The sequence below is a fragment of the Rousettus aegyptiacus genome, unplaced genomic scaffold (genome assembly GCF_014176215.1).
Source record: "Rousettus aegyptiacus isolate mRouAeg1 unplaced genomic scaffold, mRouAeg1.p scaffold_m13_p_4, whole genome shotgun sequence".
NCBI lineage: Eukaryota > Metazoa > Chordata > Mammalia > Chiroptera > Pteropodidae > Rousettus > Rousettus aegyptiacus.
In genome coordinates this window covers 2,501,438-2,528,234 of record NW_023416307.1, presented here as the reverse complement: position 1 = coordinate 2,528,234, position 26,797 = coordinate 2,501,438, and the positions used below count along the sequence as shown (strand labels likewise).

Sequence of the window (26,797 nt, the reverse complement as noted above, 5' to 3'; positions counted from 1 at the left end):
GTTAGGAGAATGTGGATGTGGTTTCCCAGGCGAACTCTGGGGTCAGCGAGCCGCTCTGCCAAGGGCCAGACGGTAAACGTTTTCAGCTCCGCGGGCCACGTGGCCTTTGCCGCAGCCACTCGACTGGCCATCGAAACGTGAAAAAAGCCACTGATGGTGTGGAAATGAGCCGCGCACGGCTGTGTGGCCCAGCAAAGCCGTCCCCATGGACAACGAAGTCTAAATTTCATGCAATTGACACGTTACAAAATATTCTTCTTCCTTTGATTTTTCTCAACCATTTAAAAACATGACAACTGTTTTCTTAGCCCACGGGCCGTATAAAACAGGTGGAGGGTCGCACTGGCCCAGGGACACGGCTGGCTGACCCCAGCGTGACCAGATCTGTGGGCGGGTGTCCACGACAATCCCGCTGAGGAGGAAGCCGGGCCGCCTCCTGGCCCAGGGAAAACCTACCTGGATATGAGCTGCCGGGTCTGGGACAGTCTGAATCATGTCCTTCAGCAGGCCAGCTCGTTCACCAGGCATTCGGGACCCGAGTCAGCTAGGAGATAAAAGGGACAGCACAAATAATAATAAACGACCGCACTGCTGTGTCTTACTTTCCAGTAGGATTGACTACAATACACCGACGGTTAAAAAAAAAAAAATCGCAGCTTTGTATTAGCCGTGTTTGCCCCAAAAGCTTCCTTTATGCCTGGGAGGTAAATGAAGCAACCATAGCCTCCAAAAAACCCCAGGAGGACGAGCCCCCCAAAACCACATCACGTGCCGTTCACACACGTCATTCCATTGGGGTGGTGTCTGTGAATGATCATCTGAAGGCAGAGATCAGACGGGAAAAAATGAGACAGTTTCTATTACACTGAGAGACTTGAGCTTTTGAAGTTCCCACCAAAACTCATGCCGGCTACACATCTTTTTAAGCTTCTGGATTAAGTGCTTTATAAAAAGCTGCATTTCCCTAGGTGCACAAGTGGCAGCCCCCGGGCTGAGGGTTGGGTGCACATTTGTCATTTAATCCTGACCTCGACCCTGAGAGTTAGGACCCCCATTGTCCAGGTGGGGACATAGAGGTCCAGGGAGGTCACCGAGTTGTCCAGGATCACCTGGTTAATCAACAACAGAGCCAGGACCCAACCCGGGTGGCCTGGCTCCAAGGTTCTTAAAAATTGGGGAGCCGACACAATTAATAGGTTTTGCCCTGCATTTTGAAGATACTTTAATTCATATTTTCCTTTATTCAGATTATAAACCAGTGTGTTCTAGTTATTGTCTGTCTGCTGCGTCCCATTCCGAGCCCCACTCCTGCCCTGGCCCCCGCCCCGCAGAACCGACCCCTACAGACTGCCCCAGTGGGGCACCCTTGCCTTCTGGCTGCCCCCGACAAGCCTGGTCACAGTGACGCCGTCCGGAGGTCGGGGCGGCAGGAGAGAAGCGTAGGGGTGTTTCTTCCCCACACCCTCCCATCGCCTACGCGAGGGGCCCTCCATATGTGGCCAGGGCTCTGGCCATAGCTGGATCCCGTGGTGGTCTCTCCCACCCTCAGACCCTTCCCCAGGGCTCCAGGCCCCTGCTGGTCCCCAGCCAGCCCTCGGTTCTCTGCAGGTCTTAGCCATCAGCTGGCACCGAGAACACCTTTCCTAATTCATACTCTTAGGCGCCATCATATTTTTTTTTGGTCAGTATCATTTTGTTTTGTTTTGTTTTCTTCTTCATAAATCTGGCCCATGACTCTAAGTAGTTCAAACCAAAATAAAAACAAACATCTTGATTTCAGGGTTACGGGCCCAAAGGTGCCTTTCGAGTTTGTAGTTCAACCCATTATTCCAGGGACGTGCCAGAGGCTCGCTGTACCCACCCTTTCTGACCCTCCCGTGGAGCAAACACATCCGCCTCCATCACAGGGACTTCTCATGGGAAGCCTTCACCGTATCTGTGAGCTGGGCGTCTGTCCCCTAAAAGGGCTCCATGGAGTCCCAGCCAAGATGGAAAATGGAGATGTTATTTTTTACTATCTGGATGTTGAGAAAGTATGCAATTTTCTCTCTTAAGTTGAAAATGAGTCCTTTTTGGAAGGATCATATTTGCTAAAAAAAAAATGCAAAGGAATGAAGCGCTGTCTTGATTGAAATTGAACTTGGTGGCTGCTGAAGGTCAGCCATGCTCTGGGCACATGAGCGAGAGGAGAGGCTGAAAGAGGATGGGGGCCTGGCCAAAGGTCTCGGGGAGCGGGCTCCTCTGAACGGGAAGCTCCCTTCAGGACAGCAGCAGGCGGCCCAGGGGAACACAGCTCTGCTCTGGGGGTCACTCAGCGCAGCAGAGGTCCGTCCTGCTGGAAGGAAGGCCCCCCAGTGCACGGCCGCCAGGCTCAGGGACAGACGGTCCTGTCTGCACCTTTCAGCGTCTCTGCGGGAAAACTCGCCCCACACAATCCGTCCCTCCCCCCACACATGCTGCTGCTCACACCACAGCTGAAGCTCGTCCCCACCCCTCAGTCCCTGGCTGATTTACAACCGCCTTTGATCCAGAGAACGCGGCGCGAGGGATCTTCCGGCCCCAGGCCTCAAAGAGCCAGAAGTTTCCCCTTCCTGCCTCGAGGAACCTCGTCCCCACGCCCCACCCCCGGGCGGCATCGCGACCTGGCCGAGGCCAGAGGTGGGTGCCCGGCGGAGGCCAGCGCCGCGAGCCAGGCCTGAGGGGGAGCCGGCCCGGATGCCAGAACGGTCACGTCTCACGTGATCACGGCCCCTTCCCACATTGGGGAAGCAGAACCGTCCGGCGGAGGCCAGCTGGCCCACAGAACCCTGAGGAGTGATGCGCTGGCCGTTGCTTTAAGCTACTAGGTTGGGATAGTTTATTACGTGTATGACCGAAACACCCAGTACGTGTTCCAGACACAGGGCGAAGACGGAGACTCGATGGCCCGTTTTCCTGTCACTCTGCGGCGGGTTACAGCGCCGGCTGCCATTCTCCACGCGGCGCTGCGTCCGCGCCGTTGGCCACGTGACTGGTTCCTCTCACCACAAAGGTGGAGGCTGCTTCCCCAACCCCTGCTGCGGGGCTGTCCGTGTGACGGGCTCCCGCCAAAGGAATGCAGCAGAAAGAGAGTGTGCAGGTCCCGGCGGAAGTCTCGAAGGGCACGAGGTTTTCCACCTGCAGCTTTCCACAGCCCAGGCCAGCAGGCTGGAGTGAGCGCCACGTGGGACAAGCCACGTCACCCGGTCTCCCCAGCCAGACCACCAGACCCCGGGCACGGGGAGGAAACTGCAAGACCAACCCTGCCCGGCCGAGACCAACAGGCCAAGCCACAGGCTCGTGAGCAAAATAAATGCCTCTTTAAACCACTGAGATGGGGGGTGGTTTGTTACACAGCATTTTTGTGACAGGGAATTACTAATATACACAATAAACCCTGAATAACCGGGCTATCAAGATCTCCCCCTAAAACTGTTCCACCTACAGAGACAAAAGGAGGCTCAACAGGAATCTGAAACGAAGCTAACTTCACCCCAACACACAAAACATTCCATTTCCATCCGGCCAAGAGACAAGATCTCAAACCCCGGTCCTATCCTCAAAATGAGCTTGGAAACCAAAGGGTAACCAAGAAATGTCTGCCGGAGCCCTGTGAGATCCTCGGAGCCCTCGCCAGGAGCCGCTGAATTCACACTTCACGCGACGGGCCCCTGCCGGCCTCCTGCGGATTCCGAACCTAATGAAATGGAATCAGCATTCTGGATGCCCGGGGCACAACGGCCATTCAGTCTGTAGACACAAACTTAATAAACGGTTTATGTCTCCTGTCTTTTGTGGGGAAGTCTGGGGTACTTTCCGAGATGGGCAGCAGGGAGGAGGAGGACGGCCGACTCACGAGGGCCAGGGAGGTGCCACCGAGGAGCCTTGAAGAACAACAGGCTTGTGGACTGGCAGGAAGGCAGGGAAGCCAGGAACGAAAGTCCCCCCTACCCGCTCCCCCTGATTAGGGAGCCAGAGTACCTGACCCTAACACTACTCCAGGTCCCCATCGACCAAAAGGACTTATTAACCATCCTCCAAACCAGATCAGCTAAGAAGCCACGCGAGACGGATGCTCCACCACGCTCCCCGGGCCCGCCCCCGCCACGCAGCCTCTGGGCTGCGTTTCCGGCCATCTGGGAGGTATCCGATGGATCCGTTTTAGGGCACTTCTAATTTACTTTCGTGTTTCTCATGATCGTGCTGCTAACATTTAGCAGTCGATGAATGACGCGATGGTCTCACTTCACTGGGAGCCTCTTCATTTTCTTTCCCCTGCCTTTGAAGCCTGGCACGGCCTAAATCTGCGTTGTCTTAAAAACCCTCTTTTTAATATTTGTTTCCGGTGATAAATTCATTTGATAATGTGTGTGTTTATGCTTTAGTGTCTCACGATCCAGCATCATTTTATTATTCAGTATCTTAAAAAAATAAAATGCATGACATTCGACAGAATTCCACTTGTCTCCCTTCTTTTGTTCTGATTTTCGAAATGTTTACTTAACAGAAAGGAACGTGTGATTTGGGTTCCTTCAGCTGTAACTGCATAAAGTGTGGACTGGCACAGAGTGCCAAGAGGAAAATAAGTAATTATTTTTACTCTGTCCTTAGTGGGGCAATACTGCAAAAGGATGAAGAGAAGACCTGAATGTTTGCAGGGCTGGGGTGAGAATGAAAAGAGAGGTCCCCTACCCCTCTCCTCTTCCACCCCAGGTCTGTCTTGCATGCAGGGGGCCCCGCAGACAGTCATGTGGCCATCCCAGTGTGCATGGCCATGCTCCGTCCAACTGCGGCCCCGCTGGCCGGCCTTCGGGCCTAGGAAACTACACACAGGACCCGTCCGAGGAAGTGGACTGCAGGAAGGACACCTGTGTCGGCCCAGAAGCTGCCGGGCCAGCTTGGGCAGGAGCTCTGGGTTCCCAGCCGCCCAGGTGTGCTGCGGGCTGGGGGTGGGGGCAGGGCCGGGCCTGCACAGAGGGCAGTCAGATGGAGGATGGAGGCCAGATCTGGTTTCCTCCTCAGAAACCCAGGAAAGGCCACTTTGCCCTAGAGGGGTCTTAAATCCTGTGCCTTGCTTGGCTTATCCCATCCCAGCTCTGGCGTACGCAGCCGGAAGCAACCGAGAGAGACCAGGGGAGGTAGAAGCATGAGAAGCCAAATGTACCTTTGCGTTTATCTTAAAATAGAAATCAAACTTCTTCGGAGGGGTGTGGCTTATCTTTCCAGATGAATCCAAATGCCTATCGCAGTGGGCTGACTGCACCGATCCCTGAACCCCTCAGGTGCTAGAGCCCAAACCCCCAGAGGCTCAGAGTGCGAGCTCATGCGGAGGTCAGGTGTTTGCAGAGGTGATCGAGTTCCAGTGAGGTCACTGGAGTGGCCCGATCCGACGTGACTGGTGTCCTTACAGGAAGAGGGAGGTCTGGCGTCAGAGGCGCACACGGAGGACAGACCACGTGCAGGCCTGACGAGAGGGCGGCCACCCACGAGCCCGGGAGAGAGGCCTGGGCCAGATTCTCCCTCACAGCCTCAGAGGGAACTGGGGTGGGGGGGGAGCAGAGTTTCCCACCCCAAACTATGCCTCTTTGGGATACTCATTATTCTAAGCTGGTTATTTTTAAGGAAGGCTCAGGAAGAACCTTTGACCTCCTCTCCCCCATCTTCCTAAAGGAGAAGAACGTGCTTAAAGAAGGAAGCTTTATCACCTTAGCACCATATGCACCCAGTGTGGCGACGGGAACAAACCCGCTTCTGGCCCGGCAAGAATTTGCGCACCCAATGTTTGCTCCTTCGCATCTATCTGGAAATCGCCTACCTTCCCTTTGAAGGCCGAGCCCCTCCCCCCGCCCTTTCTCCTTAGCTCCAGATGGCGCGTAAGCCCCACCTGTCCCGTTTGCCCTCAGGCCCCGTGTGCCTATGGAGCCCCTGTGTGTGCATGTGCCAGAAATTTGGTCGTTTTCTCCCGTGAATCTGTCTCGGGTCAGTCTGATGATTAGACCGGCCGGAAGAACTAAGAGGCGGGAGGGAGGTAGTTTCCTCTCTCCCGCAGACCCGAGCCTGCCAACACCTCGATCTCAGGTGTCTGGCCTGTGAGGGAAGAAACACCTGCTGCCTCAGCCCCCGGTGTGCAGCGGCAGCGCTGGCAAACAGATGCACCTTTGCGGAGGAGCCCGCTGCAGTATTTTGACTGGCGGAGATCAGAGGCCCTGGGGGGCGTGGCCTCAGGATCCTCTGCTTCTTACTGGATGCGCATCTCTGTCCCAGGCATGCCCCAGGAGCCTCGTCTTGGTGCCCCATCCACTAATTACTCCTGGCTTATTGGTGGCGGAGGGGGGACTCTTCTGAGGTCTGTGGCCTGGAGCATTTAATGGGCCCATCGTGTCCTCCTCCGACCCCTCGAATGCTTTTCCGAGGAGCCCCCAACAGTCCCGAGGCGCTAAGGAGGTAAAGTGCCCACGTCCTCCACCCAAACGTTTTTGCACAGTTAATGAATGCAGAGACCCGTCCCCCGTGTGCGCCTCTTGACGTGAGACTTCAATTGCATTCAGGCAAAATAACCACATAGAATAACTACGAACCGAATTTAGCAATATGTCAGCACACTCTAATTGTGATAAAAGCCCAGCTCTGCAGACGCTGCCTGTGGCCCTCGTTTCTTCTGGGAGGAGCGGAAGAAAGGGAAGGCAGCGGGGAAGGATTACGTGTTGCCCGCAATACGTATGAAGCAGTGATTTAAAAACGCCTACAGTGCTGGCTGCAGGAGAACAGGTAGTGATCGTCAGGCGAGGGGCGTCTTATTTGGGAGGGCGCGTCAGTCGGGTTAGCATAACCCTTTCTAGTACCCCGAAGGATCCAAGAAAAGGTCTCTGGAGATTTGGGGCCACGAGCATCAAATATAAAAGATACAAAATATTCACATTTAAAAAAATATATCAACTAAGAGGGATAAGATTATCTGGGAGGGGGTTTGTTTTACCTTTAAATGGCCTTGGCTGCACCATCTTTTTTCTCTGTGAGTCATTTGTCTTGCTTTTAGTCAATAGGCTTTTCCTGGGTCTTCGAAGATCTTGGAACAGCCTGAAAGAGAATTTAAATATATGAAAACTTTTTCTCCCCTCGAATGTTAATACCGAGGATCAATGGACGTTTAGTGACACAACTAATTTTTAAACATTATTTTTAAATATCCTAAAAGGGGAATGAAGTTAAAATCCCTCCCTTAAAAAAATGGGGGTGTGGGGGGGGGTAACATTCCACTGAGGGAAGCTCAGCATTATGAAGCAAAAATTAAGAATGAAATAAGAGCCAAGCCCGGGCTGGCACACTGAAGCACATTTATACTTTCGCAAAGAAAATATTTTGAAAATGTGTTCCTTTCCGTACAACCCCCAGCTTCGGTAATAATGGTTTCCCCAGATCGCTTCTTTAGCACCTCGCTCGGCTCAAAACAAAGAGTAATGGGGTTTATTAGGCATCCCGAGAACTATAATTAAATAATTGTTTTAGTTCCAAGAAAGAAACAGTCCTTTTCATTTGTAGATGCTAAGAAGACTCATATATTTTAAAAGGTTAGAACTCTACCAGACTGGGGAAAAAAAAAAAGAAATAAATCTTTCTTAGAACAGGCCTGTTGGCACAGATCTAAAATCCCATCTCTTTTTTTGGAGAGATGGGAATTCTGTGCTTATACAACTTTCCAAGGAAAATATCCAGTCCCAAAATATTACACTTAACAGAACCCTCACAACACGACCAACTGCAAATGGCAACTGTTTCGGCTGAAAATATTTTCAAACTAGAAAACGTCTTAAGCGTTGCATCAAGATCAATATTTGCGATGGGCGACATTACAGTATTTATAAACGAGTCCACAAGCCGGCTGCGCCTCCTGCCGCACCCGGGAGTCCCCGGCCAACTCCACCTGAAGGCTCTGGGACTGCGCCCAGAGACGTTTAGCCCAAATCGTCCAACTGTCACAGCCAAGGGTTTATCATATGAAAAATGTAAATTCTTGGGAACAAAAATCGGGATACGAAGCCATATATACTATGATTCCAGTATCGTCAAAAAAAAAAAAATAATGAAAGACGAGAGATGATAGAAAAAAGAGGAGGAGGACCCAGACGTGAGGTCACCAGCGGAAGTGGTCTTCGGGTTTCCGAGGAGAATGACGGGAGGGTTTTGTTTTCTTCTTTATAGTTTTTGGGCACTTTCCAAATTTTAAGAACCAAAAATATTCATCTCGATAATGAGAAGAAAAAAAAACTAAGCAATAGCCAAGACATGGGAACAAGAGGTGTCCACCGACACAAGAATTGATTAAAAAAAAATAATAATATATATATGCTATATATGTGTGTGGAACATTATTTAACCATAAGAAGGGATGAAATCTTGCCATTTGTCACAACATGGATGGGCCTGGAGGGTATTATGCTGAGTGAAATAAGTCACACAAAGACAATACCTCATGATCTCCCTTATGAGTGAAATCTGAAAAAAAAAAATTAAAAACCTTATAGATGCCGAGAACGGACTAGTGGTTGCCAGAGGTGGGAGTCAGGGGGTGGGCGGGGTGGGTCGGGAGGCACAAACTTCCCTGTAAACTGAGTAAGTCGTGGGGCCGTAACGTCCGGCGTGGCACGCTGTGCTGCGAATTTGAAAGCTGCTAAGAGAGCAGACCTTAAAAGTCCCATCACAAGAAAAGAAAATTCTGTATCCATCTGCGGTGATGGATGCTCACTGGGCTTACTGTGACGATCATTTAGCGACATACAAAGCATTGACTACTTTGTTCACCTGCAACGAACACGCAGTCATGCCCGCCCCCCATCTGCGGTTCCCTGTCCAAGGTTCCGGGAATCCGTGATCGACCAAAGTCCAGATACAGCAAGTGGAAAATTCCAGAAATAAACAACTCGTACATTTTAAATTGATCGCCATTCTGAGAAGCGTGATGAAAGCTCTCACCATCTTGCCGCGTCCTGCCCAGGACGTGAATCATCCCCCTGTCCGGCTGTACGCGCTCCTCACCCATCACTACTCAGTGGCCGCGAGAGAGACCTCGTGTTCTCGTCATTCTACCTTATTATTAGTTATTGTTGTTAATCTAGCACTGTGCCTCATTTATTAAATTAAACGATCATAGGCTTGCACGTATAAGAAAACACAGTCTATTCAGGGCTTGGTACCACCTGTGGCACATGGGAGTATCCCAGGAGAAAGGTGGAGGGTATTATAACGTTATATATCAATTATACATCGACATTTTCGAAGTCTTCCTGACAGCGACGTGTGACTTGTACTGTCCGGCCTCACGGAGCGATGCTGGCCTCCCACGTTCAGAGACAGGTGTAGGAGAGGATGATGGCGAATTGGGTCACGCTTTGTGTGGCTGCCCAGATGTAGAATTAATAAAGGTGTTTCCACATTTCTTTTTCTCTAAGTCCAAAAGCCAATATGGATTACCACGTGGTTAAAATGCTCGCCATGGACAAGTGGTTAAAATACTGAGTTTCCATTTGCTGCCGGGGAATAAGAGTTTAAAAGCGTTGGCTAAGATTCCCCAGCCCGTGTCATCCTGTGGGACATTTCTGTACCAACACCTCGACTGTGCCGAAGAAATATATGATCTGTGACAGCATCGTTGGACCTGATTTAAAAACAAAAGTCAAGCCCAAAGAAGATTCTATTAACTGGGTGCATTGGGTATATTTAAGTCAGCATTATAGTATTATTAACATTCCATTTATCCAGAGGGCATTTACCTGACATCGTAAATTAGCCCTAGCACAGCTGAGAAGCCACAGAGATGTCACAAAGGACCCCAAAAAGTGTCACAAACTCCAAGGAGAGCTTTAACCAGAAAAAGGAATGCTACCAACCAGCCGTGTGAGGTGACAGCTGGCCCAACCAAAGCAAAAAAGTCGGAAAGTTATACAAACTGGAGTCAAAAAACTCAAAAAACACAGCCACTTGAAAACTCTAGTATGAGAGCAAATTGCGCAAGCCAGCCCAGCAGGCCCTGGTCCCGCCAAGGGCAGAGATCGAAAACTCAAGTGACCCCCGCGAGGCCCCCCGGCCCTGCCACAGCCGACAGCCACAGACCGCGTCGCCCCAGGAGCTGGCGAGGCCCCACACCCTGCACGGTGCCGAATGCATGCCATCGTTCAAAAGCTCTCACTGCAAACGGTCAAACCCAAACACATCTGAGCCCCTGAAGGACAAGCCGAATTTGCCAGAGCAGCCGCCGTGTGGCAGAGAGACCTGCGAGCCGAGCCGCGGGTCCATGCCGACCGCCAGCAGCCAAGTCCCGTGAGACGGTGCTCAGGACCATGCCAAGTGGACGGGTGCACGACATTGTTACGCTCGGGGATATGTGACCTTCTCGTCCCCTACCCACGCTGGACGAGGAGCCACGCCCTGCACCCGGAGTTTCCTGGCCACTGTGTGCCAACAACAGCGAGTATTTCGTAAGCGAGGTCAGCCGCTAGGAAGATGGCTCTGTCCAGACCAGCTGCCTGCGCAACAGCAGCCAGACCAGGCCATGGGCGAACGGCGGCGGCCGGCCCCCTCCCAGCAGGAACAGACAGAGGGGCGGCCGCGGCCTGCAGTCACAGTGAGCTCGGTCACGGGGGAGCCAGGCTACTCCTTCATAGACCCCCACAGGCTGCAAAGGCAGCAGGCACAACTGCTTCCCCCCTTCCCTGTTACAAGTTGAGGGAACCCCAATTTTGTTCAAGTGGATAGCCCACCCCACCAGCATGCCCCTGGAAATTCGACCCTGCCCCAACCTCAGGGTAAATCTTATCGCTGGGGCAAGTAAATCTTATTACCCTTTTTCTTGCCACCGATTAGTTTAGGGGTGAGCATGTGATAGGATCCTGGCCAATTCAACACTTGGGCAAGTGAGCTAGAAGACCCTGGGAAAAGTCTCTTGGCTGACAAACGAAGGTCACATGACATTGTCCTCTCTGCGTGACACTTAGAACTGTGACAGCCACCTCAGGTCCATGACAAGACGTAGCCTGCGGAGGAAGACAACATGCTGTGGGTGTCTGGGAGTAAACGAAAGAAATCCTCTACCTAGAGAGGAAGAAGAACAGCATTAACCAGCCCTGAAGGCACGAAGAATCCTCTACACCAGAGGTCCCCAATGCCCAGGCTGCAGACCAGTACCGGTCCGTGGCCTGTTAGGAACCGGGCCGCACAGCAGGAGGTGAGCGGCAGGCGCGTGACCGAAGCTTCACCTGTATTTGCAGCCGCTCCCCAGTGCTAGCCTCGCCGCCTCGGCCCCGCCTCAAATCGTCAGGTTCTCACGGGGGCCACTGCTCTACACGACAGTATCCACATTCAAAAGAGTCACTTTCAGCTCTTTTACCACCTATATCCATACTCGGATATGCCGAATGTGCTCCTCGGTTCTAATTTTAAAATAAACGATCTGCAGAAAATTAGCTCAGCCCATAAATCTTCCTATTATAACACTATATTTAAGACTCAGGAAACAACCGTTATCCAGATAAGTGACCCGTCTCGATCTATACATGTGCTGAGTGTCCAGCACGCAAGGTGACGTCGGACATGCCCTCCATCAGCGAAGGGCTTGACGGGGGATCGGACTTTTAGTTAAATAACTGAAAAGGGGGCAGAACGCAGCGAGGGTCGCAGAGAGGCGGGAAAGGGGTGGCGGTTCCACCGAGCCCTGTGGAGCGGCCACGCTCCCTCGGAGGAGCTGGTGCGTGACGGGCAGTTAGTATTCGGTAAGGGGCCCTGGGGAGGGCCGCATGTGAGGCAGAGGAGACCTCAGCAAAGGTGCAGGGGTGGGAGAGTGCGCTCCGGACAGGCATGCTACAGGAGGGGTGTCTGTCATCGTTAAGCCCAGACGGGGCAGAGTATGCGCTCCGAAATGTCGAATGACTCGTCTCTATAACTGAGAGGCTTCACTGGTATTTGTCTCCATTCATGATCTTAACCCAACCTGCCCTTCGAATCCATCCACCCACCCATCCACCCACCCATCCACCCACCCATCCATCCATCCATCCATCACCCATCCTTCATCCATCATCCATCCTTCATCCATCCATCCATCATCCATTATCTATCATCCATCCATCTATCCATATATCTAGCCATCCATCTATCCATACAATCATTTCTCTCACTTATACATCATCCATCCATCCATCATCCATCCATCCTTCATCCATCATCCATCATCCATCCATCCATCCATCCATCCATCCATCATTTATCCGTCCATCATCTGTCCATCCATCATCTATCCAACCATCCATCCATCTACCCACCATCCATACAACACACAACTGGCTGAGACTTCTCCATGTGCCAATTACTAAGCTAAGCAGTAACTAGGGGTAGGCTTTGCCATGAATTCAGAGTATAATAGGAGAGAAAGGGTTGTAAAGAAATAATCACCAATACTAGCTCCCTACCCCCATGACTTGTTTGACCCCCATCTGCGAGATAATTCCCATAAGGGACATATGCAGGCAGATGCAACTGAGGAAATCACCTGAACTATATGGGAGACCAAAGAAGAAAAATAAAACAGCCAAGAACACGAGGAAGGGCGTTAAGAGAATTAGAAGAAAGCTAGAAAAGATCCAAGTCCTGGAAGCCAAGAAAGAACCTTCAGTAAAACAGCATCCGATCTACAGAGAGATGAACGAGCATGAGAAATTCATCCAGGATCAACCACACATATCGAAAACAGGAAAGGGATCTGACAAGTCGCGACGCTGCAGCAGAATGGTCAGAGGAGCCGGTGTCCAAATGGTTCACCGGCACTCGGTTGGGAGGATGTGTGGAGCTCGATGCAGGCTGTTCATGAAGGATGCTGGGCGGCAAAGGGGCGGGGAGAGCGTTCGAGGGAAAAGCACGAATGGACCCACCCGCCCAGCTCGTGCGCTACGGCCTCGGAAACTGCCTGCAGCTAGGGGTGCAATCGGCACTTCCAACCTTAAGAAGTTTACAATCCAGTTTCCAGAAGGTTTGTCTTACTTGTTTAGCATGTCTGTTTGTCAAGAATGAGAAAAGCAGGTATGTTTATAGGTAGGCTGGCAGGAACCGGTGGAAGAGGAGACACGGAGATTCTAGAAAGAGGAACCAGATATGGTCCGGTCCGGGAGAGACAGGAAGGGCGAGGCGCGACCGCTGGGTGGGACCCCAGGGCCGCCGCTGGGCATCTAACCACCAGCTCATCGCAGGAAAGCCGACGGAGGGGGGGGCTTTCGGCAACTTTCGTGGAGTAACTTTTCTCAGCGTGGCCAGTTTCAGGGACTCAGCAGGAGTCCCTGAACGCGGCGGAGCTGGGCAGAGACGCTCGGGTCCGCTGGAGCGCACCTGTGCTCCAGACGCCGGACGGAGACGGGGCCCGAAGGGGCCACGAGGAGCTGCGGGCGGAGGCCCGCGCGGGCCAGCCCCAACAGGGCCGCTGCAGGCGAGTCCCCGGGACGCGTCGCTGCTGGGGAAGGCGAAAACTGGAAAACAGGCTCTTCGGTCACATCCACGCAAGCTCTCTGCTTCCGGGGCCCAGGGAGCGGCCCCACACGTGCGCCGTTTGCTGTCACCTTCCTTCACGGGCGGTCGGAGCCCGCGTGGGCACGTTCCCCCGTGTGAGCCGCTGTGCCCCCCGCCCCCATCCGCAATAACGCAGAAAACACAGAGAGGCAGTTCTTGGGATCTGGTAGAGTCCCCCAGAAGGTCTCATTTTGCTCTCAGCCGTAGAGGAACGTCGCATAAATAAACGGGAGCGGTTTTGCAGGAAGAGGCCGCCCAGAGTCTCCGCGAGCCACGTCCGAGCCACGCAATGGCCGCGACCGGATGCTTCCCGTCCGTCGTGCTCCGCTGTGCCGTTTGCTTCCGTTTCATGTTGGTTTTGAGGGTCTAAATTTTTGCCTGCACAGCACTAAATCGACCTCCGCTTCTTCCCGCCCTCATTCCTCCAGAGCGCACAATGAATTACAGACATTAACACGCCACCACGCGGACCCGCGAAGGCCACGGGGAAGCGCCCAGGGTCTCGCTCCTTCTCGGCTTTGTCACTTGCGGGTGAGAGGCTCCAGCTGATCTTAGAGCGGAGGCCTTCGCTGCCGGCTTCCCCCAGGAGAGAATGCACTGCAGGGAATGGCCCCGTGGCCCCAGAGCCCGGGGACCAGGATGTGCCTGGAGGTCCCCACTATAAACGGGACGTCGGAAGGAGAACGGGCTGCATTCGAAAAGCGGGTGACATCGAGAAAGGAGAAAACAACTACAAATACTACTTCTCTCCCGTTTTACACCGAGCCTTCTGTGAAAGGAAACACATTTACCAGACGGTTTTTTTCCCCCCCTAACTCCGACTGGAAAAACATAAATATTTAGTCATTTCATAACAGCGGACAACTGTCAAGCGGGCTGCAGATTAAAGGAACACTATGTACTTCTAAGAAAGTTTATCAAACAAAATATATCCTTGAGAACAAAACCCCGAAGTCCGTTTTAGAAGCAAATTTGACCTTGAGAATGAACTTTGTCTTGATATGATCACGGGGTCAAACCTGAAAACGGCGAATGCATTGATAACCATCTCTGCCAGCAATGAGGTCTGTTTAATGTTTTTAACTTTACAACGCTGGGCAGAAAAAAAATAAAACATTGTTAAAAAGACATAATTGCTTCTGAGGTTATAAATAAAAATAACTGATTGCCAGTTAATTTATATTATGTTATGTTATGTTATGTTATGTTATGTTATGTTATGTTATGTTATGTTATTATCATCTCAATATTATAAATTTAAAAAATGTAAAATTCCTGCATGGCAAGATGATACAACAAAAGTGACAATACAGCAAAATACAACAATTTATATTAACAGAGAGACCACTCATAAGGGGCCCAATGATTACAGATAATCATTTTTAGATGAAATTCCTTCCTTCAACATCATTCTAATGCTGGTAGGACGCAGATGTCTTTATTTTGAATACAGTCTGGAGACACAAATACGAAGAGTTAGAGGTTTTCCTAGGGGGGAAAAATCAGCATAAAGGCAGAAAGAAGAAAAAGAAACAAGTACTTGAGGATCTCTAACAATATAGATAAGTTTCTACATTATCTGCCATTACTGCTGTTATTTAAACAAACAAACAAAACAGACTGGTTTCCTCGTGCTCGTTAGGGGGGAGGCATTTCAGAGAACTCAGGACTTATGGGCGCGGCTCTGTGCTGGGTGTCCCTGGTAAAGCACTTTGGCACTTGGTGATGGACATGTCACCGCTAGGGCACTCCGACCGGCTTTTCCATTCCCACTGACTTTTGACCAGTTTCGGAGACCTGCATAAAGAACACCTCGTTTCTACTGGACGCGGTTTGAAAATAAAGATGTTAAAATCCCCCTCTACATGTTAGATAAAAATCATGAACCACAAAGGCCCTTTGCTGACAGTTAGGACGTGAGGTTTATAACGTGCCTCTGACGGTACAGCTATGCATCCTCTCCATCCGGAATTTTTTATAAATTCCATCATCGATCAGTGGGAACTGAGCACCCCATGCAAAGAGCCGTGTCCAGGGGTGACGTGGGACGGGAAAGTTCCAAGCGTGTCTGTCCCTTGCTCCCAAGGAGCCGACGTGTCTTGCAGGAGGGCAAGCCTGTGGCCCAAGGTGATATGACTTAGATGAGGGACGAGGTAGCAGACCCAACAAATGGCCCTGGGACAGCACAGGGGAGAGAAAAAGGGAGCTTCCGCTTCGCGTGGCAGGATTTCAGCGAGACCGCGGAAAACTGGAAGAATTTAAATAGACATCGGAGGGGCCAGTCTGGCGGGGAAAAATGCAACGCGGCCGGCAGGTGTGAGGGCACCTGTCTGCGAGGGTCTCATGAGACCTGTAGTAAAAGCCTTCTGTCAACGGCACGGCAATGTCTTCATCACCTCTGCCTCTCCTGAGGTGGTCGAGGGGGGCTTTTCGTAACAGGACCACAGCCTTGGACCACGGCCTTGGACAGAGGGTGTGGGGAGAAGCCGCGACAGCCTCTCGGGCAGATGTTCTAGAAAAGCAGAGACGTGGGAGAGCCCAAGGTCGGGGCACGGGGGGCACACTAGCTGGTTTGTGAAGGCTCGTGTCCTCACGGGCGGCCAGCCCGAGATCACTGGGACGGCCTGAAGTGCAGCTGTGACGTCTGACCCTCATCCTGAAGCAGCCTCAGGGGAAGCATCACTGGGACGGAGTGTCCAGAAGAGGCTTTCGGCAAGGCAGCTGGGTGCAGGGTGGGGGCCAGGCCAGGCACAGGCCGCTGCGGGGCCCAGCCGGGGGATGCGGGTGGGGCGGCCAAGGAAAGGAGCAGACGGGACAGAGGGGGCAGGAAGCGCCAGGACCTGGGGGCCAACTGGGCACAGCAGTGAGGGGGAGTGAGAAGCAGACTCAGGGGGAGTGGGGTCTCACGGAACCCGGCCCCAAGAACGAGGCACCGCGTCCTCGGGCCCCCGACCTGCGAAGCCGGCCGGCGTGAATGGCGCTCCAGCGCTCTGTGCAGCCAGCAGCTGTGGCCAGCGCCTCTGCCGGCCACGCCAGAGCAGAGCCGCGGGGGGAGGCTGCACTTAGGAAGGATGATGACAGTTTGGGGAGGAGGGGGTGGGGTGGGGGGCGGACGTGAAGACAGGGCTTGGGAGAGACAGCGGCGGCGTGGAAAACGGCTTCTCGGCCGCGAGGGCCGCCGCCTGGAGGGCAGAGCCCGCCCTCCCTGGGCCCCACGCCTGCCTGCAAAGCGACAGGCTGACGGCGGATGTTTTTCTCTCCCGAAACGCGGGGTCCGGGGTGCAGCGTCACGAGGCGCATCAGGAGGGTGGCTCAGTGCTCTCTTCTCCTGCTGGGCCGGAGCTGTGGCGCGCGCCAGCCTCCCTGGCTGGCCTCGCCCTCTGAAACCTGAGCAGGTCTGGCCGGCTCCTGACCAGCTCCTCACGCCAGCGAACCCGGCAAGGCGACCGCTATACCTCTGGGTGGCGGCGACGGCTTCGTCTTCACACCAAAGGGCCTCGGGTGGCACCAGTCATCGGCCGTTTCCTGGGAGCGCTGGAAGGCGATTACCCCATCCCCCCGTCTCTGATAAGGAGACCATCGCAGAGCTGATGAGGAGAGGAGCAGGGCTCGACCTCGGGGTTCAACCCGGCCTCCATTTATTCCATGAACCGTGCTGTCCCCCGGGGGGAGGAAAAGGCATCTGCTGGTTCCGTAGCAGAGAAGATAAACAGGAGGCGAGCTCCCCTGAACCTTCCACCGGGGGGGCCTCCCCCTCCCCCAAGATCCGTGATCCTCTTTCGGTGAAAACCCATGAAGACATAAGGAAATGGAGTATGGAGTCAGGGACAAGGGCCCAGGCCTTCCAGCCCTGCTGTGTGGTTAAGTCCACGCGAGGACTTGGCTAGGCTCCGGTTTGGCCGAACGCTAGTCTAGGTATTGCTGCAGTGGTATTTCGTAGATGTGCTTAACACCCGCATCAGTGAAGCAAAGCAGATTACTCTCTCTAACATGGGCCGGTCTCACCCCATCAGTTAAAGGCCTGCAGAGAAAAAACTTGAGATTTGGGGAAAGAGAACACATTCTGCCTCCAGAATGGAACACAGGAATCCTATCTGGGTGTCCGGCCTGCCCTATGAACCCCAAATCAAGACTGGAACATCATCTCTCACCGAACTTCCGACCTGCTGGTCCAGCCCATAGATTCTAGACTTGCCAGCCCCCACAACTGCGTGGGCCAATTTTTAAAAATAAAATTTCATTGAAATAGGCATAGGTATAGATTATAGATAAAGATATACATATAGAGAGATACGATCATCTACATACAAACACCTATACCCATCCTGTTGGATCTGCTTCCCCAGAGAACCGGACTGGTACCCCATCTTGATTAGTCACTGGCGGCCCCTGGGGGGAGGCACGACCTTGGCCAGGGGGGCTGGTCAGCTGGCACTCCCCAAAGAGCGTTCAGAGCCGAGGCACCCTCCAGCCATACTCCCAGGGCCTAAGGGAGTAAGTCCTCCCTTCCCGAAGGGACAATGGCAACATGTCCAGGGGGCAAACCCACTGGGCAACCTGAAGACACAGAGGAAATGACCAGAACCGTCCAGTAAAACCCAAAATAATAGAACCGCACAGTTTACAGTTGGGAAAGAACTTAGATGTCATTATTAAGTGTGAAATATTCCAGCAAAAACAGATGGTATCAGGCGTTCAAGGTCGTGGTGGTAAATCTTGGCAGACCAGAGTCATGAGGGCCGCCCCCCGCCCTGCCTGAAGCTATGAAGACCCCGGATGGCAGGTGGTCCACGACCTTCACACACAGTCAGGACGGGCCGACCCTTCCCCACTGCAGGAGGAGGGGAGCTTCTCTAAAATCCAGAGTCGAGTGGGGAGGGGGCTCATTTGTAGAGTTTGCTGATTTCTCCGTGGTGTAAATACTGGCTTGTCTCCATCTACCGATCCCAGGAGCTGGGAGGAAGTGCACAGGGCTTCCCCGTGATTCTAAGCTGCCAAGGCACAGGGCGGAGCCACCTGAGAGCAGGTAAGGAGAAAAGGCCATGGTGGCGGCGTGCTGAGCTGCCATCGATGGCCCGAGCACCCTCGGTGCTATGAGACCCATGGAAAGTGGCCAGAGTTCACGGGCTGAGTTGGCCCTGAGAAAAAGAGGCTGGAGGTATACCGGGGCATACTGGGGGGAGGCTGTCATAGGGAGACAAACATGGGGTCATCACCATGCCACAGAGCTATAGCGGCGTATCCCTCCCGGAGGCCTCAGGAGCCCTGCAGCATGCCCCGTGAAAGACAGCCCGTGCTCGGGCCTCAGCATCACCGTCACAACGCACTGGTAAGGAAGCCTTCTTTCAGTAGCCCCTAGTTGTCCCCTCCCTTCCTGCTCCAGCCCCGGAGGACAAGAGAGAAAGGACAGTGGACCGCGGAGGATTGGAAGAGCAAGGCTGGAAGACATGAAGCTGGCCGGGGACCCGGAAGAATCCCCCAGTCAGAGACAGGCTCAAGGTGCGGAGGGTCTTCAGACAGACCGAACAACGGACTTTCACTTAGTAGACTTATCTGGACTTCTCAGTACTTGAAAATTAGCCTGTGACACAGAATCGGGGGGTGATGCGGAAAGCCTGGCATCTGACAAGGCTGGAACAGCGTGGGAAAGAGCTCTGGACCTGAGCTGTGAGTGGGGGGAAATAGAGGTGCAGCGTGCACAGCACCCCACTGAGTCCTGCTCATTTGCAAACCAAACGTGCAGTTTCTCCTACGTTTGGTGGACGGCCAAGGTGGAAAACCTGCCACCAGGCCAGGTGGAAGCAGGCTGGTGTCAGGACCCATCAGACCAAGAGTTAGCCACAGCCCACCTGGTCTCTGTAAGAGGTGGGCAAACGGGAGGAGGCCAATCGGTGAGGAGCAGGCCCAACGTCAGGGCCAGGAAGTCTACGAGAGCGAGGGGCGCCAGGCAGACAAACCGCCAGGGACAGAATGGTCTAGGGAGGGTCAGCGGTCCAGGCTGGTGACAACCTGTGCTCCAGCCCCCACCGCACCATGTCCCAGCCTTGGCCGACCCGGGACTGCAAAGGTAACTAGTGGGAATACCTCGCACCTCACTGGGAGAGCAGCTGGGCACCAAGGCCATCTCGACGACCTCAGAATCAGAAGCACCTGTCTGGAGGCCAGTGGCTGGAAGAAACGCCCGGATATAGAGACTTCAGTTTCGCAGCTGGGCTCCCTCTTTCCCTCAGGAAAGGGTCAGTAAGACAAGGAGATGACCCCTGAAGGACAGGACTCAGAACAGCTCTAATGGAACGTCACATGGTCCCTGCCTGCTTCATGTGAGGCAGCCCCCAACCCCCGCAGTGCAAAAAAGGGGTCCAGAGGGGATATTTGAGTGACCCCCACCGCATGTGGCTGCCTTGTCTCTCGCAGGGCTCTGGGACCTTCTCGACCACATTGGCCACTTGAGATAGGGCGAAAGGCAGGCCGAAGCTCCGTTTTGCTGGACCCGGAAATGCAGGAAGAAGTCTCATTAAGGATGAAATCGTGGCACCAGTTGAAAGGAGAATTAAACAATTAGGAACATTTCTGGTTAAAATATGCCAAAAAAGTTATCGTCTTGCTTCTTTATGTTTTAATTCTTTTGGACAGCCAATAACTAATACAAAGCGTCATCTATAGGCGAGCCAACGAGATGTAAATTCGTTACTTTAGGCAAGTTCTAAACTCTGATCACTGAAAACTAAAGGAGAAGCTGGGATGTCAACCTGTCCACGTGTCTAACCGCACCTGGAAATACTCAGCTCCAAGAGTATTGCCACCACCACTGTGTCCCCACTCTGGTTACTGCAGTCGGGGTTCCAGGGGAACCGGCCCCAACGACAATGCCATCTCTACCCGCAGGACCCGGCTTCCCCAGCTTTTATCCCTGGGACTGATGGATGTCACACGAATCCTAGAAGCACTGGATTCCAGGACTGGTCAGCAGGACCCTCTGCCATACTCTCACCAGCTGAAATGACAGCCCACGACATGACAGCCGTACTAGGCTGGACCCCAACTTACTGTTTGAATAACACCAGTGATGAGAATTCAGACTCAGGGCTCAGCTCAGACAGTACCGCGCACCTGAGATGTCTACAAAGTTTTGCAGCAACTACAGGAAATAAAGGCAAATCTCTTCGGGGACAAGGGCAGTGTACTAAGCTAACCTGGAAAGCAATCCAATACCATATTATTGTAATAGACGTGCTCAATAGAAAAAAATCAGAAAGACAAAAGATGGTAGATGGATGGACAGATGGAGAGACTGACCGATGATAGCTAGATTGATCATGATTTTGAGTTTTCACTGCCATGGCTAACTGGAGAAATCAAGATAAATTCATGGTGCCGACTAGAATCAGAACTCAAAAAGCATTACCATACGAGGGGAATTTCCCCCATTTTAATTCTCAGATTACTTGGCTCTCGTGAGCATCTGACTCTGAACACAGACCCTCGTATTTCTGTAAACAAGCATTTTCGGTCACCGCCTTCGGCAGAGAGGGTGACAGTTTTCTCCTAGAGTAATAACAGGAACGACTTTACAACAACTTCAGAGACGTAAAAAAAAAAAAATCAAAATGAGCAGAAGTCAAAGCTTAACAAGTACTTTTTTTAAAGGAAGTTATTTTATGAAGAGCATTTTGAACTCACAAAGACTTTGAAGGTCCTCTGAGCCGTGCCCATTGTCTTTCTAAATGCTTTTCATCCTGTTATTCGCACTTGGCATGAAATCTCCTACTTCTTGATTTAATTTCGGTTTTTAACTTTTGACACTTTCATTACAAATATAGCAACTTTTAAAAAATAAACCAAAACAGCTGTACAAATATCAGACGTTTAAAAATCAAATGATTTTAATAAATATTGACTTTAATGGGGTGGGGAGGCGTGGTGAGGACCGGAAAAGCAGCAGCCGACATATTTACAGTAATTTAAGTTCGACCCTTACCATCAGAAACGCGCCTGCGTTTTTGTAAATGGTGCCACGGAGCAACGGACTTTGGGAGTTAACAATTAATGGCACCCCGATATGCGGGCTCCGCGGGCTCCTCGGGCTCCTCCTCCTTCTTCCTCTTAAGCCCCTTTGAAGAATATCGCTGAACACCTAACAGCGGTTTGATGCTAAATGCTTAACTCTTTTAAGCAGCTGGAAGTTTCCTGAACGAAACACACGAGTCTTTCATTCCTAGGGCTCTGAAATCTGCTGAAAGCCCTCAAAAAATTATGGTTGCAGTTGGAATGGATTTCCTCCTGAGAAGTGAAAGATAAACCACATCAAAAACGTGATCGAAGCGCTTTCGGCCTCCACGGAGGACGGGCTCACCTAGGCCTGGCCGCCGAGGCAGGCCGAACGCACACGTGTTTCGGACATGCGCGCAGGACACACTCGGAAGCCTGTCCAGCCCACGGCACTATGCATATTCACGGAGGTCAAGAGGAGCCAGTTCAAAAGTGTTCGACCCTTTGTTCATGTCCTTATCTCCTTTTCTTCAAGGTCTGACACATGTCCAGATCAAATCCTTTTTCAGCAAAAACGTACATGGCCAAAGGTGTCGAGGTCTCCAGCGGTGGGCCTTATCTGAACATGTTTCAGGGTTTTCAGACAAAACTTAATTAAAACAAACAAAATCGGAGCCATCCTCTGAGTGTTCTGGCACGGGGACTGCCCAGGAAGTTCCATCCATGCTGAGAAGCAGTGTTTTGGGGCCTACCGTTTGAAATCCCCAGCTTTCTCACTCGTTCTACTGAATTTATCAGCTACTTTTCAAGCAAAATCACAACCCCGGACAGCAGTGTGTTCCTCCAGACATCGGCCAGTCCAGGCATCCTTGACCTGCTCTTGGATCAAGAAAGTTTCCTGATGAGGTTTTCAATCATCCTGGGAGGAATTTGGAAGAAAGTACAAGAATTTTATTCATAAAAAAAAGGCATTTTCCTTTCTTTTGAGATTATAGCCTTTGTATTTTTCGTAGAGGGGTGAGGTGTTAAAATGTTCTTCATTTGCTGAAATGCCGTGAAATTAAAGGACAGGGTGTTTTTTTCTGCTTTTCCTCTTTAATATCTACTTGACAAAATGAACAGGACTTGCTGATCCCCTCCCCTTTTTGGATTTTACTAGTCCCGTGTCTTAGTAGCAAGTCTCCACTCTAAAATGTCTGCAGAATTATAAGAATTTGATCAGGTGCCTGAAAACAATTATTACAAAATAGGAGAAAATGCAAAATATTATGCACAGTATTAGTACAACCAGGAAAGAGGATTCACAAATGCCACATAAAATGCGAAATAAAAATGGCTGCATAAGCATAGTATCATTCAAACAATGCAAAAATGTTTTAAAATTTTTAACACTCCTGTAGAATTACCTCTAAAGTTAAAAGACGTTTTGAATGACTGACTATGTATTACTACGAGGAGATGAAAAGACAAAAAGTTAAAACCTCCCTTTCAAAGCGTGCACATTTCTCTCCAGTGTCGTTGCCGTCTTTCCAAAGATATACGAATAAATGTTAGCTCTTTCATCGCTTTAATAATTTATACATTGCGAGTGTTATTTATCGTGTCCTATCTAAGTACTAATCCAACCCACGTGTCTGCGCCGGGTCCTGAGGTACCGTGAACGCCAGATGCAAAGACCCTTCTCCGATGGGATCGGCTTGAATAGGAACGATTTCACAGTCTCGGTGCGATTTCTGTTAGCCTCGCGCCGCTGCACGATTCCCAGCCCATTTGCTCTCTTATTGGGAGTCTGAGATGTCAACCAGAGAATGTACTAATGACAGAACGCGGCACCTCTTTGCCAATCCTAACTGACGATTCTGCTTTGGTTCCCCTTTAAGCAACCTTCTCTTGGTAGCTCTGCTTAATAACACAGTACCGGACGCTTAAAAAATTAAGAAGAGGGCAGATCTCATGTTAAGTGTTCTTACAACAACAGCAATAATATGGAATTATATAAAGAAAATCATCTTTGAGCGGGACAGTACCCACTGCCATCAACGAGTTTTTTTTAAAAACACGATTTCATGTAGTGAATATTCATTCTGCTGTGGACGTAACTAGAAGAACAAAAAATATTCTCCCTGAAAAGCAACCCTAGGTCACTACGTGGCAGACTCACCAGAGTCAGTCAGGCCCTACTCGCGTCACAAACCCACTGAAATGCTATAGGAAGTATAACTACCAATGTCCGCCACCCAGAAAAAGAATGTATGTAACAGCCAAGAGCAGGAGAAAGAAAAAGGAATCACCGAGGTCCAGGATCAAAGAGAGAAAGGAAAGCTAGAGTGGTACACGCTGGCTGAAATCACAACAACCGACGAGAATCCAGGTCACGGACACTGGTCCCAAGGACAACGCAGCGTTCTAAGGCCCAAGCAGGGACAAAAGAAATGGCTTATGGCCCAGGGTAAGCCAGAGAACTAGAACTGGGACCCTCCCTCACAAGAAAGCTTGGTATGTGCCTAAGGCCATGTGCACTTACAAAAGTTCTGTGAGACATCCAAGCCACATTTCTATTATCAATAGTTTATACCAGAATAGAGAGATGATCAGTAGATAGATAGATGATAGATAGATAGATAGATAGATAGATAGATAGATAAATTGATTAGATAGATAGACAGACAGACAGATGATAGATATAGATGAGAAAGAGACAGAGACAGAGAGAGACAGAGAGAAACAGAGATTAGATAATAGATAGACAGATAGACAGAGGACTGATCTATAACCATCAAAATCCCTAGGGCTCTGGCAGAAGCAAACAGAAAACCTCCATAGGGACACCTTCACATCTTAGGTTATGGTGAACTTACAAACAAAAAAAAAATCCCCACTAAAGATGAGCTCACGAGTAAATATTACAAAGCACATGAAGAAAAGAACTAAAATGAATAGAATTTAGCAGACGTAGCAGATACTAAAAGACAGATTAGCACTCCAAACATTGTGAATAAAAGATCAAACCAAAAAAAGTCTATACAATAAATGTGAAACGACTTTTTTTCAAAGAGCGATTATAACCACAATGAAAAGCAGGACGGCATAAACCAATAACAGCAGAGCTGAAATAATGAAAGACGACTCCCCAAAATAAAAAACGCTCACAGACGATTTAAAAAGTTATTCATCAATGATGGGGAAAAGTGTTGGACTAACTAGAGAGAGGAAAAAAAATCAAGGTGGGAGATGAGAGGAAGGTGGAGACGGACAGGGAACATTAGTGAGGGTGCCCGGAGGCTGGCCCGCGAGGGCCGAAACTTCCCAGGATCTCCAATGAGTGAAGAGCGAAAATAGAGGACAAAAAATATTCCAGATACTTGGGGGAGATAATAACCAGACTTGAAGAAATAAATGAGACTCGAGAATAAAAAATGAAAAGTCCTGTGCAACATAAATATAATTAAATCCACATTCTAGTCCTATCGTAATGATGTATCGAAGACAGAGAAAGTATTGAAAATAGGACGGTGTCAGACAGACAGTGACAGCCAAGCTTCTGGAGAAGCAGAGGGGCGGCTGGATACTTCCTTTCCCCCTAAAGCCACCCCATGTACTGGGGAGCCAGACCAAGTGGAGGAATGAATAACGAACCAGCCCTCTCCCCCACATCCTCCTGGCCCTTCCCTCATGCCTCAGAGGGCACTTTAAGGAGGAAAAGGGGGTAAAATCATGGAAGAGATTTTCATCAGGCCACATCCAACTTTTGAAGAAATGATGGAGACTAGAGAGTCTTGAATCTACCCAAAACAACAGGAAGGGATGTCAAAGAGAGACTCGTCTACACATGGATGAAGGCGGAGTGGGAAGTAATCGCTGAATGCAGTAGTTACACAGGGATTTGAAAACACAATGATCCGGCTAGATCGAGCAGGCATTACAAGTGCCCTGCACCACGCGGAAAAGATACACGCTCTTCAAGCCCACGTGCAGGTTTGTAAAAACTGACTAGGCAGTGAGCCCCGAAGAAATAACCCACAAATGCCGAAGAACGAATGTCCGCAAAACGCGCTCTCTCGTGGCAACAAAGCCAGATCACAAATCACGAAAGACATCTCAAAAAAAAAACAAAACAACAACAACAAAAGACTTTAAAGGTAAAAAAAAAAATCAAAACAATTATGAGTCAAAGAAAATTATCAAACAATTGGAACTGAACCACTCCAAAAATTGGGATGTGAACTAGGTCTACATGGATCAAGATGGACGAATCTTAAAACATAATGTTGAGTGAAAAAGGAAATTACAGAAGAATACGTATGAAATCATGCCATGTGCAAAATTTTGATGCATTTATGGAATACATGTATGTGTGTGCACGTGTGTGTAATGTGTGGCACATACATGTGGAGCAGAGACACGTGAGCAGGGAAAATGCATATCCGTTTCTGGATACAGAGGAGAAGAAGGGGGTGGAAGGGATAAGAATGAGTCACTGACTCTATTTCTAAGTCGTATTTCTCTCAAAAGAACCCAAAGAAAATATAGCTAAGTGTTCGTGTATGTGGGATTTGGTCAGCGAATATGCTGATTGCTTGTTTGTTTGTTTTATTATGACTGGGCTTTTGTGTATTTCAAAGACACAGAATGAAACACAAGAAAAGCCTCTGGAACCTCAAAGCGTTTCTAGGAACTTCTGCTTGTCGGTGGGGCTTTGGCTGCACCTTCTGTGTGGGGACAGGCTCGAGGCCAGGACGGAAGGGCGGCGAGATACGCGGGTCCACGGGGTTTGGGGTTTTAACACCGAAGCACTTGTCACCACTAGTCAAACACATAGCAAGCAACCGACTGCAGCTAATACTCGGGTTTCTCCCGCCCCAAGCACAGCTTCTGAGCGAGGAACGAGAGCGAGAGGCTTTCCTAAAGGGGTGCCGGATTCCCACGCATCAGACGGCAGCTCAGGCCGCAGAGGGGCGCAGGGCGCGTGCGCAAAGCCGCGGTCAGCGCGGTGCGGTGCCTGCGCCTGTGTGACCCCGAGAGCAGCCTGTGGCCTTGGTCTCCCTTCTGCTCTGATGGACCTGGCCCACGCCCACCTGCTTCTCTGCCTCCCGCATCTCTGCGTGCGTGTGCGCACGCGTCCATGCGTGAGTGTGTGTCTGTGTGCGTGCATGTGTCTGCGCGCGCGTGAGTGAATGTGTGCGCACGCGTGTGCACGTGCGAGCATGTGTGTGCATGCGTGAGTGTGCATGCATGAGTGCGTGCA

General features: G+C 50.9%; 1 protein-coding gene across 2 annotated transcripts in view; it reads right to left on the bottom strand.

The window, feature by feature from the left end:
• ERG (ETS transcription factor ERG) overlaps positions 1 to 26,797 on the bottom strand; it is a 214,914-nt gene that overhangs the window by 144,199 nt on the left and 43,918 nt on the right. For both annotated transcript variants that reach the window (XM_036218930.1, XM_036218931.1), the window contains exons 2-3: positions 6,995 to 7,095; positions 457 to 544 (exon numbers count right to left, since the gene is read on the bottom strand). In XM_036218930.1, coding sequence (XP_036074823.1) covers positions 457 to 528 — 72 coding nt within the window. In that variant the 5' untranslated portion in view covers positions 529 to 544; positions 6,995 to 7,095. The remainder of the gene's footprint in view (positions 1 to 456; positions 545 to 6,994; positions 7,096 to 26,797) is intronic.